This window comes from Cadophora gregata, assembly GCF_030347475.1.
Source record: "Cadophora gregata isolate MNR1 chromosome Unknown scaffold_7, whole genome shotgun sequence".
Taxonomy (NCBI): Eukaryota; Fungi; Ascomycota; class Leotiomycetes; order Helotiales; family Ploettnerulaceae; genus Cadophora; species Cadophora gregata.
Window position 1 is genome coordinate 1,156,499 of NW_026695930.1, and position 23,684 is coordinate 1,180,182.

A 23,684-nucleotide genomic window follows, 5' to 3' on the forward strand; every position below is an offset into this window, starting at 1 on the left:
TGGGTAGAATGGCGTTTGGACTGTGTATCTTTGTGCGATGAGGATACTCTTGTGGTCATAGAAGGATGCTAGCAGCTTCAGCTGTTAAGTCAGTGCTGTCTTGATGAGGTATGGAAATACAATGTTGCACCCAAATAATTTTGAGGTTTTTTTGGCCACATCTGGACTGAGGCAGGTTCTCCCCGATGTTAGCTCTCATGATGATGCCTGCTTTCAATATTGGGCTGTAAGGTTTCAACCCGATACTTCACATATAGTTTACAAGACTTCAGCAAGAATATAGATCACATCAGCTGATTGAAGGTGTCTTTGGTGACTAATCCCCGATTGAAGAGGTGCAGCAAACGGAGGTCACTCTTCGCTGGAGATAGTGGTTTGTGAGAGCTGCGCTCTGGTTTCATTAAAAGCGTCGGAATATACAGATGCGGTTCAGAATCAAAGTCCGCCATCAATTTGTACTGCTACAAGCTCCCCAAACGCCTTTCGATATGCTTCCCAGCCAGCCAAACCTATCCAAACGCCCGTTTTTCATCCCACTCCAATCCATCTATCCTAATCACTCGAGCTCTGATTCTGATAGTACTGCTTGTGAAGATAGCAATCAGCAAAAAGCCCACACATCACCACCAGAGTGGTTCCTCCAACTCACATCTCCTATATCCTGCGCTAGCTTGGCATTGCTCCCATAGTTTCTCATCTGTTCAGGCAATTTCCAGTTATTTGTTCTGTACCACCAGCGCCTGACCTTTGAGCCTACTGAGCTACCATTGAGTTGCGCAGTTCGATTCCAGTATCGCCAGCCTTGGAGAGCGAGGGACCAGACCATTCCTTGGAGGAGAGGGAGAATGAGCTATAGACGCAATCAGCTCAAGCTCAAGCAGTAGCATTCGCATCAATGCGCAAATTCGATAATAACTGACCTGATCTCTAAAGGTGATGTACGCCACCTTCCAATTACTATCTGCGCCGGCAATACTCGCCAGATAACTCTGTTCGAATCTCAAATCCGGCAGAGGCCCGAAGCTCTGCCTTCGCGGCACAGGCTTCAGCACGCTGTATGGGATATCGTCTTCTCCATCTTCCAGATCCGAGCCATCGATGCCTTCTGAGTCGTAGGCGTACTTGTCTAGAGAGGGATCGGAGTGGGAGAGGGTGACGGGCTGCTTTTGCGAGGCTGCTGTTGAGGGATTCAGGTCATGCGTTGGTGAGGGCGCACGGTTTATTGATGCGGTTTGGATCGTGGATGCTATTTCCATGGGCAGTGAGTCCTCCATTTTGCTTGTGTTGGTCGTGGAAGCTGAGTTGAAGATGGAGTTTGCTGATAGAGTTCGATGTTGAGCTTCATGGAGCGAGCCGGGGTGGTTCAGATCCCTGTCATGGGTTGGTGAGGTTTCGGTTAGATTTAAGAGCCAAAGAACGTCCCTTGATCAACAACATCCTTTCCTGTGCTCGTAATCTTGTATAGATTGGTATTCATAAGATCTTGAATGCCCCTGTACTCCTGAGAGCTAGGATGATAGGCTCATTCGTCCGTGCAGATTGTTCGACGTAGTGCTTTATTTGTTAGGTCGACCTAACTAGGCTCTGATACTCGCGAACTTATATCGCTTCTAAAGCGTCACTCCAAGAAGACTTTGATAAAGCATTCCGATGCCTGGCAGCTCGATAAAATGACCTTAAAGTCACCATGACCACGGAGATTATCGACTGCCTGCCTCAACCCACGTCTCACAGACGGTGTAGGAGTTAATAACCCATCATTTATTTATCCCAACACCAATACTCAGCTGCTTCGTCGCATCAACCCCAACCCATGGCACTACAATCGCCGAACAATCGTACTTTCAAGCCTCCGCCCCCCATATCACTCTCAGAAACATCTCACAATCCCTCAAAGAAGTCGCCATGGGTCCCGCTGTTCACTGCACACTATCCATACCTGGCGGGTTGAGATATCGCACTCCACCGTGCGGTACGAGACTTACGCTGGGTCGAAATCCATAGAGACCATTACAGACTGACAGAACTCGTATGCTCCCACCGATGTCAGTACCAACACCTAGGATGCTACCATTGAGAGCGAGCAGGGCTCCTTCTCCGCTGGTGTCGCCTGCGTTGACGTGTTTTTCCAGCGGGGTGAGAGTTCGCCCGAAGAGGTTGTTGTGACTGTCACCCGTCGTGATAATTGTGGCAGATCTGTAGAGGAAAGAGTCAGTGGTGTCTTTACAGACAGGTACTTGCAATGTGAGTGGGTTCAATATTTTGTACTCATTTGAGACGTATCCGAATCGAACTCAAACATTCGTCCATAGTTCGACAGGCACAAGGGGGAGGAAGTCTGGGGGTACTCACTGGGCTAAGATAAAGCACTGCGCCCAAATTAAGTAACAAGTTCACAAGCGCGCTATCCTGCTCTGCTAGCTCGCCCACATAGCAACCCAATCCTGTCGACGTATCATAGCCTCGAACTTGATTGCTATCCTTAAGTGAGATAGGAAGTCTCAACAGTTGTGGAAGATCTCGCCCGTTCTCCTTCCGCGTAAATTTTCCAAGTCGGATTTCTCCGCTCTTGCAGTTGCATCATCAAAGAATATCTCAGTTAAGCAGTTCGTCTGCCGCGACTCCTAAGACTAATTAGGTTCTATAAGACTACCTGTGGTCTTAACAGGGAGATGCGAGATGGAATGGTAAATTGACCAGCTGCCGCGCGGTGGCTGCTGTCTTGCACAAGCCACTGTCACTTGTTCGACAGTCCAGAGTCCCCCTTTCAATTTCTCAAGAAGGGCAGTGACGTCAAAGTCAGAAGTGATATGCAATCCCATCTTACTCAAGAGTCCGTATGTTACTGGGACGTCCACTTCCAGACATCAACTTTGATTCTAGGATTCCTGGCAGGGGTGTTGGAAGATATCGGCTCGGAACTACCCTCTAAGGGAACATTCTGGGAGAGGATTTGTATGTACTAACATTGATCCCCATCTTCATGTTTCTCAGTAGTAGCTATTTCTTAGGAGTTCTTTCCAATCGCCGGGCTTGCATTTCTACGGCAATGACTTTGTAGTCCATTATTTCTGACGACTTTTTGAGGTTGCACCAGCGGAGTGTTGAACAAAGAGATACATCTGAGGATTTGAAAAGTGGTTTGAAAACTTGGGGTATGTTAAGAAGATATATCAAGCTATATAAATCCAAGGAATAAAGCCTGAAATGATGAAAACCATATTTGTGGAGACAAGAGATTGGTTGAGAGTGAGTAAACAAAGCTCCAGTTGCGATTCTTCAGAGTTAACAGATTTCAAGACAGTATCAAGTGGGCTCATATCTTCCTCAAAACCCTTATTACGCTACGATGTATTTATTGACTGAAGGGCATGCAGACCAGCTATCGAATATATACCCAGTGCTGTTTGGTTGTTAAAGGTGGGGAGCTGCTCAGCGAGGTCCACCAGTACACCTTCCAGTCAAATTTTCGGTCACTTGTGTGCTCGACTTTGTACACCAATGATTAATCACGCAACTTGAGATGCTCATTACAAGTGCAGATGAACATTGTTGGCTGTTTGATTCGTTGGGATGAAGAGTCTCAGCCAAGAGCTTTCCCTCTGTCCGCCATCTTCTGATTGTGCATATTTTGATAACCCCTTTCCGGCTCGCTTAGGTTCTTAGGTGTGAATGACAAGATATGTGTGTTTCTCGACTGCATGACCAGCGCCCATCGCCCATACCTTGCAATGTTTTCAAAACCCAAATTATTTCCTGTTGTTTTAACTGGAAAGACGAATGGGTTTGATGGACGATATCTTGGAAGCTGAATCTCTCCACTTCAGGGACGAAAACGTCCTGAATCGAAGGACGTGGAGTTACACCCAATCTGGCATCAGCCTTTACAGCAGATGCTTATCACAATGCCTCTTCCCTGTCGCTAGGCACGTTTATACACAGTCAACGTCTGTCAATCATGTGTCGAGAACGTGAAGAGGTCTTCAACGTGACTCAGTGCCAGACTTCCCTCACCAGTCCCTATTCCTGACAGCGGCTCCTCCCAGCTCCTGTCTGATCAACATAATTCATCGTCTTGAATCAATGATGACGCCTCTGCAAGAACACGACAGCTGTACCCCTTTAGAGTTCCTCTCATCATGCATGCATGCTCATTTCGGGCTTGTCCCGGTGCTGAAGAAATCGACGTTGTGCTGTAATCTTCTGTAGTGGGAGCTTGGCAACGCATCGGAGGAGAGGTTGAGACGGAATGAGATGAGGTCGTTGGACCTGTAGTTGAGATTGTGAAGGAAGAGGTTGAGGTGGTAACCGTTGTCGTACGTTGTCGTACATCACGGGATCGTGCAGAAGTCGATTCAGCAAGTACTTGATTGTTGCCGGGCAATTTTGAAGATCCTTCTCGCCGCATATTGAGTTGAGCTTTAAAGCAAAGGGCACGTGCATCTATTATGATAGTACGACTCTGCTGGGAACCTGGTGGTCAAATAACTTTACATTCAGGTGGCACTGATAACAGAATTTGATGCTTGCTTTGATATGAGAACTTCGCTCTGCCGCTGGGATTCTGCAAATAGAGTAGACTTTTCTTTGCTCTGATCGTGCAACCCAAACCTGGTTTTTGAGGCAAAAGTGAACTATTTGTATACAATGTATTAACATCAGACCCTTTTCAAGGAGTTAGGGCGTACGAATGATGTAAGTGCAATTGTAACATGGCGCCAGTGTTTACGACAATGAGTCGAGATGTGAGCATGAACTTCCAAGTTGCTATCTGCTTTCAAATTACAACCTTTTCTATCTATAACTTCAATTCTAGTTCCTTCTATCGCAAACTCAAATGAAGCAAGTCATTGAATATAGTCAGAATAGTTATCCCCTATTTCCTCGCACCCCCCCGCCGGATTGCCACATCTCGCCAGTTGGATCTTGTCTTGTATAACCACTTTCTGTAAGCAATCAAGATCGCATGCCAGACACCGAAATGAGCTTGCGCATTCCGAATGTAGGTTATTGCCTGCTCACCTGGTCCCTGGATCGAGAACGTTATGCATGCAGGCATGCAGAGAAACTGTACATTGCTTATGCATGCACATTCCCGCAGCTGCTGTGATATCCCCGACTCTACGACCTAGATTGTAATCCAAGAGAACTTGTGCTTTGAAATAGATGTAGAGCTGAGGGCGAGCAGTATGGATTGACGACTTTGAGTTGGTTGACGTTCAGCTTGCTTACTCTCGAGACGTTTTATTCGATGGGACATGACTGGTGAGTTGACCAGAAGCTCCTTGGAAGTATTTCAGCAGCTGAAGTGAGCAATAAATTTTCAAACCATTTTGGAGAAGGAGGTAAATGAAGGAGTACAAGTTTTCAAATAGTTGATGTTGTGTTCGTGCACATGTTGCACATTTCATGCATCTGACTTATGCATGGCCGTACAAGCTGTTGTGTTCGGCGCCGGCCGAGACATCACAATGCCAGCTGCCGTATCGGCCCGCCAGTTTTTGACGAATGCTTCATTGGCTCAAGAAGAATCCGATGTTCTCTCCAGTATCACTCCTGGACTTTTGACAAGCTGAACCAGAGAGGCGGGAAGGAAATCTAGACAGGAGCAAGAACTCCTCTTCGATTTGGAAGAAGCGCACATCGACCTGAAGGTCCAGAACCCAGCACCTATCATGGGCTGGTACTCTGCACGACAAGAGAGTTGGTACACACATCTTCAGGCACTAATGATTGATAAACCCGCATTACTAAGAGAAATATCATCGTCAGATACGAAGTAACCATCCCATGATTTTGGTCACGTCATCTGAACGTATGGCTGGAACGTTCGCCACGCAGATGGGACACCACTGCAACAGGTCCAGGTCTTATCTCGACCAGGATATGGCAAGAAAAGTTAAGATATAATAACATATTGCATGGGACGTCAATTTGGAAGGAGCTGAGAGAATCTCAACGCGGTCTCTGCCTCGTGCGCTCTGGCTTACCTTCGGTGGTTGAACTGCCTGTTTTGGAGTCTGGGGTTGCTGAGCTTTTGGCAGGGAAGACGACGTGCTAGAAGCGATTTAGACAACCCCGACGGCCTGAAACAAGAGACTTAAACCTCACATCACCTCACCTAAGTTCACCCGTCCCTCCTCTTAATAGTATTACCAGTCTCGGACAACGCTGCTCCACTCGTCTAGTCGGAGAAGATGTCGAGTGATACTGCACTTTACTGCCTCATCTATTTGGGCCTAGACTTGTAACGTTGAGGGAAAGCACGATGTTGTGTCTTGACGCTCCTGTCGTGGTTGACTACCCTAGATGCATTTGCATGCAGCAAAAGTCTATCTAGGAAGCTTATCATTGTGACGAAGTCAGTGTGGTGACTCCCGACCTCGTCATCTGGAGGCTTCCAACCAGTGGCGGTTTCGCATTTCAACCAAAGTTTTGGAGGTATTCATTTGTCGCTCTGTTGCTACTTGCTTTGATGAGTCGATCTGATAGCTCTTGGAAGTACAAATCAGCACAGTTCAGGTACTTCTGCTCCAAGGTGCATGGTTAAGTTGCACAAAAGGACAAATCCAGTGTAGTCCGTCGATCCATAGCACAATCAACCCTCCACCCCCTCTGTTTGTCCACATATCTCGTAGGGCAGACCCACCATCCTTCTCCATACTTTCTTGATACGATTCAAGATTGTAAGAGGCTGCTAGAGGGGGACAAGCGGGCGGAACAAATGAGATGCTCTGCTTCTCCATGTGGATATTTTCGATTCACTACCTATCACTACGCTGCCAGCCCCTTGTACTCACGGATGCCGAGTGGCTTGATCTGGCACATGCCATTCAGATGTCATACCTGTTAGTGCTGCAATGCCATGCGTACGTCCCTTCAGGCCATCACCTCCCCGGTCAGACTGACTTCTCGTCCATCCCACCACATCGGTCCGGTCCACCTCTGCCTCCCTTCTCTCCTTTCCCCACACTACTTCCCAAACATCTTCCTTCTTCCCATGCTGAGGACCCTTTTTTGCTCCCGATGTTTCCTGCTGGTCTTTCTGTTTTCGTGTTGATTTCAGGTGCAGGATTACAGGCGCAAACTTATCTGGTTTCACGGAAGATACAAACATACCACTCAGAAGGCCTCGCTTAGAGGTTGGAGACAGAACTTGGAAATTAGGACGAGGTGTTGATGGAAGCTCGGCAGCTGTAAATGCTTAGGGCTGCTTGGCTACTGTTGAGACACCTAGGGGTGATGGATATATCTTCATGAGACACGACTTGATCATATAACGACCTGGCGACCTCAGCCATTGTTGACATTCGTTCATTCAATTCACCAATACAATTCTGAGATCAACATTCGAGCGCCATGGGTTGGGTATGTGTTGAAGAAGACTTGTTGCTCGTGCTTCTGCTGATTCCCGGATTCAGGTTGAGAAAACGAATATGGTCGTGGCCAGGAGTGCCATAGGGCGGCATTTCAGATTAGAATTCTCTGGACATCCTCGTGAGAGGAGAGGCTCGAGGTTCATGACCGAAATGAGAGCTGGTCTTGCTACATTCTTTGCAATGGCATATATCATCTCAGTGAATGCTTCCATAGTTGCCGGTAAGTCTTATATATTATAATATAACAATAGGGCTGACAAGAAAATAGCATGTGGTGGGACGTGTATATGTCAACCAAACAACCTGTTTTCAGACGATAAGTACTGCCAAAATAACAACAACCCTTCAACAGTAACATACAACAACTGTAAACTCGAAATAAATCGAGATCTGGTTACTGCAACAGCGGCGATCTCATGCCTGACAAGTTTCTGCATGGGACTCTTCGCAAATATGCCTATTGCCTTGGCTCCTGGGATGGGACTCAATGCATACTTCACATATCAGGTGGTTGGACCCAATGGATCTGGTGTCATATCATACCGTCTGGCTCTTACTGCCGTTTTTGTCGAGGGGCTCATCTTTGTTGCATTGTCCATTCTCGGCCTTAGACAATGGCTGGCTCGGACGATTCCTCGAAGTCTCAAAATTGCCAGCGGCGCTGGAATTGGTCTATACCTCGCCCTCATTGGACTCACCTACGATGCTGGTATCGGCGCAATTACAGGCGGAGGAGGCACCAGCGAGCCTATTGCACTCGCTGGATGTGTACACAAACTCATCAATCCCAACACAGGAGCTTGCGAGTCTCACAAGATGCGAAATCCTACATTGTGGCTTGGCGTATTTGGAGGAGGTATCCTCACAGCATTTCTGATGATGTATCGAGTAAAAGGTGCCATCATCGCCGGAATACTTTTTGTATCGGTCATCTCCTGGCCCCGAGATACCACCATAACCGCCTTTCCACGAACTGATAGCGGCGACTCATCCTTTGAGTTCTTCAAGAAGATTGTAACATTCTATCCAATCAAATATACTCTTGGCGTCCAAGACTGGGCCATGGTCGGCTCGAACGCAGGCCAGTTCGCCATTGCTCTCGTCACGTTCTTGTACGTTGACATTCTCGACTGTACTGGAACACTCTACTCCATGGCTCGCTTCTGCGGTGCTATGGACGAAGATACGCAGGACTTCGAAGGTAGCGCTGTCGCCTATCTCGTCGACGCGATGGGTATCACAATCGGCTCACTCTTTGGCTGTCCTCCCGTAACGGCCTTTATCGAATCCGGAGCTGGTATCTCAGAAGGCGGCACAACAGGTATAACCGCATGTGTGACTGGCCTCTGTTTCTTCATATCTATATTCTTTGCCCCAATATTCGCCAGTATACCTCCCTGGGCCACAGGCTGCACACTCATCCTCGTTGGAGCGATGATGGCTCGCGCCTGCACCGAGATCAACTGGAGGTACATCGGGACTCGATCCCTGCTTTCCTCACCATGGCACTTATGCCCTTCACATACTCCATCGCCTACGGTCTCATCGTCGGTATTGTCACATACGCCATCCTAAACACTGGCGCCTGGCTCATGGCGGTCCTCTCCAGTGGACGAATAGTTCCGCATGACCACGAATACAAAGACTACTGGACGTACAAAGTACGAGGTGGGCTCCTCCCTGGCTGGGTCAAGCGTGCTGTGAGGGGGAAGCGTGACTTCTGGCGGGAGTGGGACTTTGATGCCGAGGAGCTGGGAAGCAGAGATTCGTATGTGATGGCGAGGAAGGAGAGAGGCAGCGGAAGTGTTTTGACGACTAGTGGGGTCGGGGTAAGTGTGGCTGTTGGCCTGGGCGAACAGCAGGGCGCGGTGTCGATGGATGGGATTATTACAGGAGATAGGAGGTGGGAGATGGATAATGGTCAGGCGTATCCGATGATTAGCACAACTTCGAAAATTGATGGAAGTGCGCAGACTAGCCCGCCTTCTAGGAGATGATACTCGAAACCAACGAGTTTCGAGAACGGGACAGAGTCAAGAAAGGAGGCGGAGTTGCGATACTCAAGCCTACGTTTCGGTTTGTACTTGGGAGATAATCGATCATGGCTTCAAAGAACGGGACATTGATGTGTATTAGTAGAACAGATCTGTATTTGGACTGGAGTATGGGTATGAGTCCCTGCGAGCTATGGCTCCATCTTAGAGTTTTACAAGCGAGAAGGAGACAATCGGCGGAAGAAAAATAGGTTAGAATTACGTCTGTACGAATTTCTCAATCTTGAATGGTTGGCTTTGACACCACTCTCATCAACTACTCATGGTCATGAAGTCAAAGTGATGACTGCAGGTTTGAACATATGCAACAAGATGTGAGATGTCATTATAACAAGATGAGAAGGAGAGGGAGCGACATCAGTACTTCGTAGAGTCTGGATACCAAGTATCCATGTCAGACATCCGCATTTGTGCTCATTTGCTGTCAACATTCCAGAGATTGGGAGCTGGACGTGGGCGAGACATGTAACATCACAACGATAGGACCTTCAACGAGAGAATGCAACAACTTGCAGGCAGCCAGGCAGGCAAGCAGATAATCAGATGGTAATCAATCTCATTTATTCGGCTCGATTCTCGCCCGTTCCGTATTCTCAGTTATGCCCCATTCACACTCCGTCCATCCATCAATTCAAGTACTCAAATCCGGAAAGCTCATAATCCGCAGTGCAGACCCATCCATCCATCCATCCATCCATCGGAAATCCCAATCAGCGGGGAAAAAAGCAACGCTACCGAAGAGACACAAAAGAGATAACAAGAAACGGGCTAAGAAAAAACAGACAAGAAAGCCCAATCCATCCCAGTAAGACGAGAACCAAGTAGCGACGAAATATGTACCACAGACAAGAACCAAGGTAGTCCAACATCATTATCATCAACAACAAAATGTGCAAAGTGAAGCCGTGAGGCCGCTGTATCGTAATCAGCTCTATCGTATCCGTATCCGTATCCTATCCTTCACTTTCTTTCTTTCTTTCTTTCCTCAATCAACTTCTCCATCAAATTCATATCCATCCAATCCCTGTGCATACATCCAAGCAGGGGTGCTTGCTGACGATGTAGCACCACCTTTACCTATTCGTAATATCGTGAATTCGTCACTTTTTCTTTTCCACTGCTTTCAACGTTGACAGAAAGAAAATTCGTTATCAGCATCCACACTTTAGAAGCGAGACGTGAAGCTTCGAGGAAGCCCCGGTCGCGATCCACCAGCCTTTGGCGATCTCTTCATACTTTGACTTGGGGCATTGCTGGTGCCAGAACCAATCTTCTGGAAACCTTGCATGATGTCCCAACCCTCATCGATATCCTCCGCCAGGAACTCAGAGCCGTAAAAGTCCTCCTGAGGAAGTTCGAAATGGGAAATATTGAAGCTTGGACTTGAGATCTTAGACGGAGAACCGAGGTCGAGAAGCTTGCTTGGTGATTGACAAAGACCGAGACCTTTGAGAGGAGAGCTGAATCCAATCCCTAGTGAAGGTGTATACTTCAGCAAGGGAGTAGAGGTGATACTCTTGTTGAGGTTGTTGTGCGACAGATCCGCAAGCATGCTGGCTGATCTTGATCTGTCTAAGCGAGGTCGCTTGACGGATTTCTTCTCGGGTGAAGTTGCTCCATAGTTTCCTAGCAGGTTTGCAGAAGCGTCTGTGAATATATCAAAGTCCAAACTAAAGTCCTGAAACATTGAGGTAGAAGGTTCGTCCAGATTGAAGGCAGGGCTCCAGGGTGTGTTCTCATCAAGCACTGTCATACCACGAAGTGGGGAACCGACCATTTCCCGTACTCGATCCCGATGAAGTCGGAGGTTGGTATTGGGTGAAACGGATGGTGGAGGTCGAACAGGAGGCTTTAGCTTCACGGCTGGGGTCAGAGGTGGAAGCATTTGCGAAGGCTCGTTCTTAGAACTGACACGCATAGGTGATGAGGATGCTGGAGCAAAGAGTGATCGGTTCTTTGTTGGACTGTCGTATGAAGAGCCGCGTAGTCTAGCGATTTCCTCCTCGGCACGACCACGCTTTATCCGAGGTCGGTCAGCTTCCGAGGTGAGTAGTCGATGAGGACGTAGAGCAGATGAATCAAGGGACGAAAAGTATCCACTATCGTCCATTGAAGCATATTTACGCTTGTGCGATCGGGTTCTCGAGGAAGAAGGAAAGCGTGGAACGGGGGGAGGTGTATCATGTCTCTTCTGTATATGGCGTGCGATTGGAGGTGATGAATGCATAGCGGCAGCAGGAGGCGAGGAATGCATCAAAGGTGACGACGGGATCTCGGGCTCATCTTCGATTTCTGGTTCTGTGTTGCAAGCGTCCGAGCCTGGGATCGTAGCATCAGAAGATAGCTCTGCAATGGTAGAAAGTTGAGGCTCTGGGAGTGTGTATGATTGTTGCGGAGGGAGCTCGGGTGCTTGTACAGGAGGTGGTGGTGGAGGTTTGAATTGAGTAGTCTCTGGTAGATTGACAGGAGAAAGGTTGGTTGACAAGACAGGCACATTCTCATTTGGTCCAGGTGGCTTGCGAGTAATCTTATCCTTGATGAACTGGTGCTCCATCCCTGGCTGGATTGCCCAATAGTTGCCCTTTCCTGGGTCATCCTTCGGTCTCTCCTGCTTTATGAAGGCCTTGTTGAGACTGAGGTTATGTCGGATGCTGTTCTGCCATCCGGCATCTGTTGCACTGTAAAAGGTGTACGTATCTGAAATCCATTTATAGATCTGGGCCAAAGTAAGTCGTCGATTTGGTGCTCTCAATATAGACATTCCAATCAGCTGAGCATAGCTGTGAGGTGGCTTCAATCCATCATCGACCAGAGGAGGGAACGAGTCCGGGGCAGGCAATTCCACAAACTCCATATTATCCTCCTCTTGAACTTCCGAAACGGGTAGCTTGGTTCTCTTAAAAGGTCTAGATTCATGAATCGGGGCGGCATCCATCAAGCGTTTTGGTGGCTTCTGTCCATACAATCCTTCCAGGGAGAAGTTTGACGCATTCAGTCTATCATGAGATGGTGCTATTGGTACTGGGTAGGGGGGGTAGTTGTTCTCCTGATCAAACGACGCACTGTTCGAATAATTCGAGAACAGAGCCTTTTGGGGCTTATAGTTTGACGTTGAACTTTGCTTCTTCTCCATAGAATCTGTACTGCATGAGGACACCCCAGGAGGTGGCATTGAAATCATGTTCAACTTGTTGCTGAATGGAGCCCTGGAAGGGGAACTGGAGGTTTGCTGAGCCGACTTCAGAGGGGATTGTTTGCTCGGTCCAGCGTGTGGAGGGTTGAAAACGATATTCTTCCTCGACGCAGCATTCTTTATAGGGCGAAGTGGTGATAGCTTTTTGGTAATCGATTTTTGTCCTGAGGGCATAGGGGCGCGGTCGAAGGAGGAGGTTGGATCTTGGTAGATTTGCAGCGGTTGCTGCGAATAACGCGTCGACGACATCGTGGGTCGACGACGCGGTGGTTAGCTGTGGGATTTGTTGGGAGCCTCAGCGGACACACGCGTGGATGTGTAGTCTTTTGTGGATATTGATGTCGTGGTGAGCTGCAGCATCTGGTGTTAGCCTTTGGAGAGAAGTCGAAAAGCCTTCAACGAGGTTTGGGTAAGGGAGCCTACTGTACTGAAGTGGGTGCTGAAGCGTCTGGCCAGGATCGTCGATCGGATTGTGGAGCGAGATTGCGGTGGATTCCGCGTCAGACAGTCGAAGCAAGGGGAAATAATGGCATCAAGAGTCTCGAAGATTCCGTTGTCGTAATGGGTCGAAATGGGTCGATTGTTGGGTCGAATGTTGGTATTTCGGGAGTGGTGGAAGGGAGGAGGAGTTCGGGATGTCGAGATGAAGTTGATGTTCCCAGGTGGGAAGCGGAAGAGGGCAAGGTGTGGTTGTGGAATGTGGTGGTGGTGGTGGTGGTGTGGTATGATGTGAGAGCGGCGCGGCACCAAGGAGAGGAGCAAGCAAGCGGGCAAGAGCAAGCAAAGGTCGGATCGGGTTGGGGCATACAGCTACTGTAGCGGACAGTAGTGAAAAATGCAAAATGCTGAGCAGCGGGGAAGGATACAGCTCGTTGGAACTGGACTGGACGAGAAAAGGACCTCGAGAAGAGCTGGATCTGGTTGGCTCGAGTGACCTGAGTGCCGGACACCTTGGCGGAAAGCAAGGAAGACGTGCGTGGGACGCTGGCGTCGCTGGGAAGGGAAGGGTGGAGGCCCTGAGGCCCTGGTCCGATGTGGATGCTGGGTGTGCAGCAGAGCGGGTCGCTGGAATTCACGAACGACGTAGGGAGATATCATCCAGCCTCGACGCCATACAGTACAGTCCAGTTCGGTATTAATCTCTGCTGGGTCTGCTGAGTCTGCTCTGCTCTGCTCTGCTCTGCGCTGCTTCGCTCTCAGACCTCCGAGGCGCCGACGAGGTCAGCAACCCAACCCAGACCGGCAGCAGTCCTGGACTGTATCAGATAGAAAGCGGCTCCTTTAGTTTGACCAGTAGTGCCAATTCTAGCAAGCACTGGCTCAGGGTAAAAGCCGCCAGGACAAGCAGACGTTTGGGATGTTCGTGTGTTGCAATAATGTGTGGAGGAGGGGAACAACGCGGGCGAAAACAGCCTTCAACACCAAACCACCTGCACGCGTGGTCTTGCTCTGTATCAGCTGTAAAGTCCAAAGCAAAGCGAGAGAAATGAAGCCAGTGATGATGCCGCGATGTGATGCTGCCTGGGATATGAGAGCTCTTGCTGCATTGATTGGCGGTGCTTGATCCCGATGGAGAGGTCGTGGAAAGGTCGTCGTCGGGGCAGGGCGCTAAAACACGTTCGACGCGCCCGTTGTTTATCTTTGGAAATCACGCGTCGGCCAATCAGAAGTGCTGCAGACAAGACAGACGAGGCGGCCTCGAAACTCACACCTATCCCATGTGCTTCGATGATCAAACGAAAGCACGAGCATCCGCTATGAAGAAGATGAAAGTAAGAATTAAGATCAGATGCTCAGGTTCGAGCTGGCATGTTCCTTCCAGCAAACTTTGTCATGAAGGTTTTTTTCTTCTTTCCGTCCTGTCATCGGGTCAAATTCCCATCTTCATGATCTTCCTAAACACACGAAAAGAACCTTTTGTTCTCAAAACCATTCCCATCCCTCCTATAAAACTCCTCGTTAATACAACCCCTCCTTGCACTTCTCTGTTTTTTAATTTACGAATTCATGCAAACCACAGTCTTGACTCCCTGAAGGTCAAAAGTCCTCAGATCTGAGCAGGTCATCCGTGCCCGCCAGCCAATGTAAAATTAGATTTTGTACAACGCATCGTGACTACTACAGTAAGGTCGTGCATCAGCCCGGCAGATATTAAAGCCTGCCCTAATGGTAACCCTGTCCTTGTCTAAGCTCCTCGATTCCTTGCTTTGGATCACCATCCAGGCTGGATGGGGATACAGCCAGATATACACTAGGAAATATGTCCGATTATGACGGCATGAGCTGAGACCTCAAGAGATAGAGCTCGGAATCGCCGGAGGGGCGTGGCTTTGGTGAGCTGATGCCTAGTTGAGGGTGAAGAAGATACATAAAGATAGCATAACTGTGTTTCCGTTTATGTTTACTTTATGAAAGCTTAGCGGGATAAGGAAAGATTATGCACGACATATCAACTTAGATAAGGTTCATGAGACGATCTCAGATGAATGTCGGTTAAGAGATGCATCTGGTCTAGCCTCAACCTCTTCTTTGAAATAATACTACAGTGAGATGTCTAATCCTCTGAAATACTCAAAATCTCCTCCCTTGCCTTTTATCAGCCCCAGAACGCCCACTCAACCATACGCCGTGTCATGCATCAAGTCCCATGATTATTACTGTCTCTCATATGAAACAAAGTCCCAGCACCAAAGTCAAAGCCACGAACATCATCGAAGGTAGTACCTGACGACCAGTCGACTTGAAGTATATTATCCCAGGAGAATTACAAGTAATGTTCGAGATGCGGCCGCTGTCATCGCCAGGGAACTGTGGATATACACCATAGCTCTCAGCAAAACCAATGTCGCCGAGTTGCGGACAGTTGAAGCCCATTATCGCTGGGCAACTGCGCACCAGGTTGAAGCATAACTCATCACAGGGTAGGACTTCGTTATATGGACCCGGTACTAGTTTTTCATCAATCAGAGCATTGCGGGAAATGTTGATTGCAGCTGTCTGTTTCGCGATTTCTAGGTCTCGAACAGGCAGGAAGGTGCCGTTTGGGAAGGGCTGTCCCATTGCTCTTCGCTGCAGCCATTCTTTTTCCTTGGTAAAATCTGTACAGCGTGGAATGCTCACTGCACAGAGCCACAACTTGTATGCCTCTCTGCAATCGTCGCAATTTCTTGCAAGCGAGTACTGAGCAGAGGGTGTGGTCTCGCAAGGTATTTGTGCCAGAACTTTTTCAAAGTTTGCGAAACTGGCTTGGGTTGCGTTGTCATAAAACGCAGCTAGGGCACTCATGTTGGGGAACACGTTGGGATTCGAGGGTACAGAGTATGCTGTCTGATCACAGAATGAGAGATCGTATATCACAGCACAGTTTCCGTCTTTGAAATATTAGCCTAGTATTCAAGAGACGTGATCGTCGACTTACCTTGAAGCATTTCAAACGTTGTCTGTTTGAAAACTTGACCTCCACCACCAACCACAAAGTTGCCTGAATTCGTTGAGTTCCCATCCATAGCTAGCATGACATTGTATGACTTGCCGGCTCCCAGCCCGTTGACGAAGAATTGCTGTCTCGGAAGAGTCAAGTTCCCTATGGAGGTCATCCCAGTCACAATAGTGCTAACCGTCTGTCCTGGTCTGCTCTCCTGAACCTGCGCTTTGGTTTTGAGACCGCAATACGACCGCTCAAGACCCTTCAACGATGTATCCGTTGCATCGCTTGCAAATATAACGTACGGAGGAGCATGATCCATCCATTCAGCGAGCAAGGTCGTGTTCGTAGCATCAGTGATGAAAGGGTCGGTAAAAAGCAGTGCAGAGAAGTCATCACTATCAACGAGAAAAAGGTTAGGATCCGAGCTATTCCAGTATGTGTGGAACGGCGCATCGATTGAGGCAGCGATCTGGGCACTATAAACTCCGGAAGAGTACTCGGTCGCATTCGGCGCGTATATGCTCATGTAAACGTCGCCAGTAGCATTTACTTCATGCAGAGCATACCCTCCTTCTAGTATAATGAGCTCTTGGAGACTCGTATCCTGATCGGGCCCAGGGTTTGTATTATTCGCGGACTGAGACACGTATAATTGAAGCTGCGGCGGGGGATCCGTAGTAGTATCCGATGTAGGCTGATCGCAAGTCGTTACAGTGATGTATAACGTCCTGTTGGTCTCCGTTACTGTCGTGCTCTGCCTGCGACTCAACTCGGATTCCTCCCCATATTGCCCTTCCATGCTGTTGAGTCGGAATATGGGATCGTCTGATCGTAAAAGCTGCCGCTTGTGAAGGGTTATTTGGGATGGCAGGCCGGGTGTTGCTGGAGACTTTTCCCCCCAAAGTGAAGCATTCGTAAACACATAATAGAAGCTCTGTCCCAGCTGAACATTCGTAGCTTCAATCCGGTTGTTCACCAAGCCCGTAGGTTGCGTGGTAGCTCTCCCAATAATAGATCTATCAATCCCAAAGAACTCCGACTCGTATTCCGCCTCTCTCAACTCCAGCCCGTCGATGTCATCCAGGAGGGGAAAGTCCACTAATTGCTCGTGGTTGTGATCTTCCGGCTGTATCCAATCTACGTCGGTGGCATATGCGAAACTCGGAACTGTGAACAAGAGGTAGAATAACAGCAAAATCATCGATGCAATGAGCGATGCTGCAAGCCGCGATTGGAGGGGACTGAGCTTTGGGAGGGGCATTGCGGTTCTAGAGCAGCGTACGCATTGGAACTGGTATTTTCGAGTAGATTTTCAGATTGAACGGCTAGATTCGGTCAACGAAGCTGGATCATGGGTCGCATAGCATATTTGAGGCGATTTGGACGTGGTTCGTTCGAATTACCTTGGGATGTCGTTGCTCTTAGGTTTTGGTGTTTGATAGACATGGATCCTCAAACTAGGTGTATTTTTAGGCTGATGGCCGCTAGTACCAATAGAACTGTAAGCATATGAAGCCTCAGCATGGGGAGATTTGGAGTTCACCAGATGCACCTAATTCTGTTTTACAACTGTAGCCTGAAATTGAGGAGTAGGAGCATCAAAAGGCCAAATTCAAGGGTCCAAATTCTTGTTGCTTCTAGGTTGATGTATCAAACCCAACAAGCCACATTTGAGGGGTCATTCTCAGAGTTACTGACAAGCCATATATGCCATAGCTATTGATACGGTGTTTTGAATGCCAATAAGCCGTGGAGTTCTGAGGTCAATGGCACTATACTTGGGGCTACTTTGAGCTAAATCACATAGTTGTAGTTTATTTCTCTCGTTCGAAACGCTGTTGATTGACTTTCCGTACATCAATCTATAGAAACCCTTGAAAAACGTTCCCAAGCCCGGATGAGATTCGTCCAAAAGCCATGAATGTCATAATTGCCTTCATTATTTCACCACAACCCCCTCGTCATAAAGCCATCCAGTCCCTATATGATGATATTCTCCTCCATCCCTATTTCCGATTTCCCACCCTTTCCATATTTGTTTGCATCCCTGATGCTAGCCGATCAATGAATTGGCGTTGCGTGGCTTAGCAGTCCATAATGGGAGGTCGTGTAGTTGAGCCGCTTACAAGGTCTTGTCACCAGCAGCGTCAACCTTGGAACGGAGGTTGGCAGCAGTGGCACCAGGGCCAGAGAAGTAGCGGGCAAAGACTGGCTGGACAAACGAGCGGAAAACAATTTGAGCTCCGCTGCAAATCTGTTAGCTTGTGGTTGAAGTGATAATGGAAAGGAAAGCTTACCTAGTAGCTGGGAGGGCGAGCCAGAGGACGAAGATGAACTTGAATGTGTAGTAGAATGGGAACCAGTAAACGGCGCTAACCAAGCTCTCAAACACAGTCAAGAAAGCGAATACAACCCAGTACTAGGTTACAGAGTCAGCTAGACCATCTCAAAAGCTTGTTGGGAAGCATACAGTAAGCCATTGGGTATCATCACTCTTTCCAACACTGAACAGAGCCTCGAGCGAGTAATATCCAGGGATTATGAAGCCAGCGACATTGGTAAGGAGTTGACCACCGATGTTGAAGAAGATAAAGAAGAAATAGGTCGCGATCAGACCGAGGAATGCGTAGACCTTGGGGACGGATGTCTGCTTCTCGAGGTTGTTCAAGACTGGGTACTTGGAAAGCTGTTGAGACTAAGTTAGCACCTGGCTACAGACATGATGAAGAGCGTCAAGCTGCTGGGCGCCAGTGTGCAGGACGCTGGGAAGGATGTTATCGTGTGCTTACCTCCTTGTCGATCTGGGTGATATGGGCCTGTGCCTTATCTTGGAAAGACATTTCGACTGGGAGGAGGATTGCGGACTTCTTCGAAATTGCAGATGTTACAGTCTATTGCTGAGTTGTGTTAGAGTGGACAAGTTGCAGTTTGAGTCTGTGGTGTAGTGAATAGATACGGAGATGATGGATGAGCAATTCAAGACGATGCGATGAGGAGGAGGAATGACGACGTTGGCAGAATGTGGGAGGATTGCCTCACTAGCGTCAGTGGCTCTTGAGTGGCCAGTTCCAGTTTCCAATCTCAGACACTCAACTCAGCCCGTGTCCCAGTCACATGCAAATCATCTGGATCAATTGTTTTGTTTGTGTGAGGACTATTTACGATTTTTTTCCTATCCGGAATTTGCCCCATCTTCCATTCTCAATATCATCTTACAGTGTGTCTCTTCACGTCCGAGAGCTCGAAAACCGTGTGCATCCAAGCCCTACCTCCTTCGCATCCGTAGATGCCTGCTTGTCTGCGCTGCTGATAGGGCTACTACCCGTGAAAGACGAGTTGGTGGGGCTTGTTGCTTGTCTGTGTTCTTGATTTGCACGATATCTTTTGAGCCGTCTAGATAAGAAATTACATAGCATAGGATTAGGCAGATGGCAACTGCTTGAGCAGCCCCAACGGATGAGGGTCCGGCTTGGAGAGAGGCTTGAGCATGTACCCGAATGCTTAATGTGATTTTCAGAGCCACATATCATAACAATGCCATTGTGTGCTTGTCTTGTTTGCATGCTTTCTCAAGACTTGGGCCAGCTGGCTTCACAGTTCCGGACAGTACGACCTGTCACTACCATAAACGAGCCTATCTGATGAAAGTAAACATCAACATCAACATCAACATCGACATCAGCAGCATGGAGTAAACTGTTGTCATACCCATCAAAATGATGTTTGCCCTCCCTCCGTGCCGTACCATGGTGCTGAGAATGCGGAAGGGCAGCTAGCAGGTGCAGGGGTTCTGGGCCAAGCGAGTCGCTCTCGCCCAGAAATCGCCGTTGCCATGCCCGACCTCATCAACACAGAAGGAGTAAACAACTCTGATCTCTTCCTTCTCGACGACACCCTCAACGCCGCCCCACGACACTGGCACTCGACGACGCCGCCCAAGGCCTCAATCACACCGTTGGCTATAGGCTTCTCTCTTCGACGCGACGACTGGCTTCATGAGAAATCAGGAACAGACGCTCTCCGCCCACCGGTCGCAAAAATAAACAACATAGCCCAGCCACTCCAATTCCGAGCAACCCACAATACAACGACTCAAAACAGCCTGAACCCTCCGTGGACATCATGGGTGAGTAAATCTCTTCGAAGCAGCACCTGACGCGACAGTGGGAGCTGTATCTCTCGTCTTTTCCACGAGCTTTGGGGCTAATCCTGTCAATCAATGCAGATCAACAATCCGTAGACAGCAGACCCCCAAACCCTCGGTCACGATCAAATACTGCTGCGTCCAGTAGAAGCAGAAAACGACCTCTCTCGCGCGCATCTACAACTAGTATCCACAGCGGAGTCACCCAACCTGGGGTCGATCAACAGCTTGTAGATGCTGCCACCGAATACCATAAACAATGGTTTGAGCAAAATTCACACGCGCATCAACAACGTTTCGGAAGCATGAGCCACCAAATGACTGCCGAAGATATGGTTATACATTCTGCTTCCCAACTACAAAACCCACGCGGATATGATCTTGATCCTTCACTCACTGGTGTGAGCCATCATCACCCTATGGTGTACCCCCAAGAACAACAATATAAGACGGAACCCAGTCGCCAATCAATGCCAGCTGACGGCTATGGGACAACCTATGGAGAAGCAGATAGCCAGATGATGGAAGGACGCAGTGATGAGCAAGATGAGGTGGACTCTGTCGCCGGCGCACCAGCGAAGAAGGCATCGAAGTCAAGCGCCGCAAATGAGTTGGAAATGAGACAGCTCTTCCAAGCAAACAAGCACCGCAGCTTGCCAGAAGTGGCTACTGAGCTTCATGGAAATGAAAGAGGGCCGCAATCAGAAAGACAGCGACAGGTTTTTGCTATGCTTTGGTAAGCCACATCGATCGCCCTTGGGAGAAACAGAGAACTGACCGCTATACTCCGAATAGGATTGATTCGGTCTGTGATAATGGAAAAGGATCGGTCCCCAGAGGACGAGTGTATGCGAATTACGTGTCAAGATGTGCAACCGAGCGAGTTACTGTTTTGAACCCTGCTTCATTTGGTAAACTTGTTCGAGTACTGTTTCCAGGACTCAAGACCAGACGACTTGGAGTACGAGGAGAATCCAAATACCACTACGTCAACTTCAGTCTCAAAGACGATCAACCGGAGTTGACTGAGAAGCAAAAGAGTCAGCCAGCTCAATCATTTACCGAGACACCCAGCTTTACAGCAAGCTTCAAGTATGTTTTCCTATCCTGCCATCAGTGTACCTGCTCACGATTCTAGCCAAAGTATGAGCACCCAATATCCAGTTGACCGGGCAGCATTCCCATCTCCAGATGTATCCCAGATTCCCGAGCCAAAGCGAGAATCATCAGAGGGCTTCATGAGACCTCACAGTCTCTATCATCAACCCGAGATTCAAGGAATTCCTCAACTTGAGTCTACCACTAGCAAGATGTCTCAACGACTCCACTTCGCACCAGCCACGGAGCCTTTGACGCAAGACTATGATCCAATATCTTTGCCCAAAATCGAACAGTATCTCCCTGTTGGCACAGATCCAGACTCTGCAAGTGCCTTGACAGCGCTCTACCGATCACACTGTACCTCGCTTATCGATGCTCTTCGTTTCTGTAAAGAGAAGACATTCTTCCATCTCTTTACATCCTTCCACGGCACTCTTACCATGCCTGTTCAGAAATTATTCGCCAACCCTACCATCGCTCCATGGATTGAAGAATGCGACTTTGTCATGTACCAAAAGATGATGCGAGTCGTTGCACCATTGACCCTCCAAGTTGCACCAAAACCAGTGCTGGATACCCTGAGAAATATTTCCGAGAAGCTTGTTCCTCACATCCAATCGTCTTTTCACGGCCATCCCAGTCATGTTGTTGCTGCGAAGGTTGCACCAGCAACGCTGTTCGCCGGCTTATTGGATCGTGAGCTAAGGGTGAATTTGACTGCACATGCAGCAGCAAACATGCTTTCCAATCCTGCCAATCGGGATCAGATGTACGAAGATTGGATCACGATGGTTCGCACACGTAAGGTTGCCGAATGTGTTCCCACGAGAGGTATGGATGATGTTGTCACCCTCTTGCTCACTGAGCTTCGTGATCTCCTCGATCCTGTTGGCGTTCCTTGGGAGGTCGAGGGCATGACACCATACGGAGAGATGGCTTTGCGCACTGGTCGTCAACAGCAGGCCAGCATCCACGCCGACTCTTCAACCGAGAATGTGTTGGACCGTTGGGTCAACTTCTTGCAGGCTCTTCCGGGTAAATTTCCATATGCTACTCACGCCGAGATCGTTTGGTGCGTCCAAAGAGTCGGCACTGCTGTCATGAGAGACTTAACAATTGCACAAGGCAAGAGCTTTGGCGCATGGTGGGTCACCAAATGTTGGATTGACGAAATGATTGCTTTTATGGCTGAGCAGGGTGGCTTCATGGAGTTCAAGACTTGTCGAACAACTCGTGATCAGGCAAAGCAGACCGTGGTCAGTCGAGCTGTCAGCCAACACGAGAGCAGATACAGTAGCGGCACGGACGATTTTTTAAGAGAAAGCGGCCTCACGGACAATAGAATGTCAATGCCTCGGCCAATGGACATCGCCAGCCAGGCCGCAATGAATGTTGCTGCAGGAAGTCACGATGACAGTGGCATCGGCATCGAGATTCGAACACCAACCGATGACTTTATGGGCAAATATGAATTCAATCGTCATGTTTCCCAGCTTGGCTCCCATGATTTGAATCATTCGATCCAACACTCATCAATGGTTTAATATAATTCCAGCAGATATTGGATTACGACATAAGCTTCTTCTCTTTCGCTTTAGGGGGACAACAACAGAGTTTAGGGGAATCAACTTTACGACGCGGACGACGAAATGACTGGGCTGTAGATCTGGGAGGTATCGGTGTACAATGGGGATCAAGTGTTACTGTATGCGGTGCTATGAGTTATGCGATCATTAATATCTTTTCTGCTTTGAGCTGTTGCGATTTGGGGGTTGACGGGAGTAGGATACCTATTGATTTGTCGGTTGGGATAGGTCTATTGGGCCCGTGTACTTATGATTACTTAGGTATAGGTTGTAGGCTGAATAAATGCAGAACAGTCAGACACAGGATACACAATAGCAATTTCTGATCCTTCCATGTCATTGATACCTCCTACCTGGATGCGGGGAAAATACCTACGTGGGGTGTGAACGAATAGGAGGAACGATCCATGGTGCAAGAAAAAGAACGCCTCCGTGACCTTACATCCGTCCTGCCACCTATGAAGCATCATGACCGCCACGTCTGTGTGATTTGGTCGGGCAATCTGCTGTTGTGGCTTCTGTCTCCTAGTCTTGACTCATTTCAATGTGTAAAGTCTTCATGAATCACGGCTGGCAGAACTCAAACGATATTATACCATTTGCCCCTTTGCGCATCTCTTACACATTCAAGCTGATGTATCTTCTAAGCAAAGCCTCTAATTACATCTTACCTAAATATCGCAACAGGTCAGATTCCTCCTCTCCCCTCCCCTCCCCTCCCCTCCCCTCCCCTCCTTACCCCTGCCTGCATTGCCTCCGGGCGCGGGGCGTCTTATCTTAGCGTGTACGCCCGCTGTCAT

The 23,684-nt window shown here is 48.5% G+C and overlaps 7 protein-coding genes across 7 annotated transcripts; 3 read left to right on the forward strand and 4 right to left on the reverse strand.

The window, feature by feature from the left end:
• Window positions 1-601: 601 nt before the first annotated feature.
• On the reverse strand, window positions 602-1,274 carry ONS95_013130 (uncharacterized protein; the record flags this gene model as incomplete). Its single annotated transcript, XM_058506765.1, has 2 exons — window positions 602-850; window positions 921-1,274. 2 exons carry the CDS (start codon window positions 1,272-1,274, stop codon window positions 602-604), a joined length of 603 nt encoding a protein of 200 aa, XP_058357495.1.
• A 6,085-nt stretch (window positions 1,275-7,359) lies between these two features.
• Window positions 7,360-8,954, forward strand: ONS95_013131 (uncharacterized protein; the record flags this gene model as incomplete). Its single annotated transcript, XM_058506766.1, has 3 exons — window positions 7,360-7,368; window positions 7,422-7,599; window positions 7,648-8,954. 3 exons carry the CDS (start codon window positions 7,360-7,362, stop codon window positions 8,952-8,954), a joined length of 1,494 nt encoding a protein of 497 aa, XP_058357496.1.
• A 17-nt stretch (window positions 8,955-8,971) lies between these two features.
• Window positions 8,972-9,376, forward strand: ONS95_013132 (uncharacterized protein; the record flags this gene model as incomplete). The annotated part of the gene is made up of 1 exon (XM_058506767.1): window positions 8,972-9,376. One exon carries the CDS (start codon window positions 8,972-8,974, stop codon window positions 9,374-9,376), a length of 405 nt encoding a protein of 134 aa, XP_058357497.1.
• A 1,222-nt stretch (window positions 9,377-10,598) lies between these two features.
• On the reverse strand, window positions 10,599-12,875 carry ONS95_013133 (uncharacterized protein; the record flags this gene model as incomplete). Its single annotated transcript, XM_058506768.1, has 1 exon — window positions 10,599-12,875. The coding sequence occupies one exon, from the start codon at window positions 12,873-12,875 to the stop codon at window positions 10,599-10,601; it is 2,277 nt and encodes a 758-aa protein (XP_058357498.1).
• A 2,415-nt stretch (window positions 12,876-15,290) lies between these two features.
• On the reverse strand, window positions 15,291-17,314 carry MID1_2 (stretch-activated cation channel mid1; the record flags this gene model as incomplete). The annotated part of the gene is made up of 2 exons (XM_058506769.1): window positions 15,291-15,997; window positions 16,045-17,314. 2 exons carry the CDS (start codon window positions 17,312-17,314, stop codon window positions 15,291-15,293), a joined length of 1,977 nt encoding a protein of 658 aa, XP_058357499.1.
• A 547-nt stretch (window positions 17,315-17,861) lies between these two features.
• Window positions 17,862-19,225, reverse strand: YOP1 (ER membrane protein DP1/Yop1). Its single transcript, XM_058506770.1, has 4 exons — window positions 18,843-19,225; window positions 18,524-18,739; window positions 18,351-18,472; window positions 17,862-18,299 (listed from the first exon to the last, which is right to left on the reverse strand). The coding sequence occupies exons 1-4, from the start codon at window positions 18,891-18,893 to the stop codon at window positions 18,176-18,178; spliced, it is 513 nt and encodes a 170-aa protein (XP_058357500.1). The 5' UTR covers window positions 18,894-19,225; the 3' UTR covers window positions 17,862-18,175.
• Window positions 19,210-23,356, forward strand: ONS95_013136 (uncharacterized protein). The gene is made up of 3 exons (XM_058506771.1): window positions 19,210-20,933; window positions 20,993-21,289; window positions 21,336-23,356. Exons 1-3 carry the CDS (start codon window positions 20,503-20,505, stop codon window positions 22,840-22,842), a joined length of 2,235 nt encoding a protein of 744 aa, XP_058357501.1. The 5' UTR covers window positions 19,210-20,502; the 3' UTR covers window positions 22,843-23,356.
• Window positions 23,357-23,684: the final 328 nt, after the last annotated feature.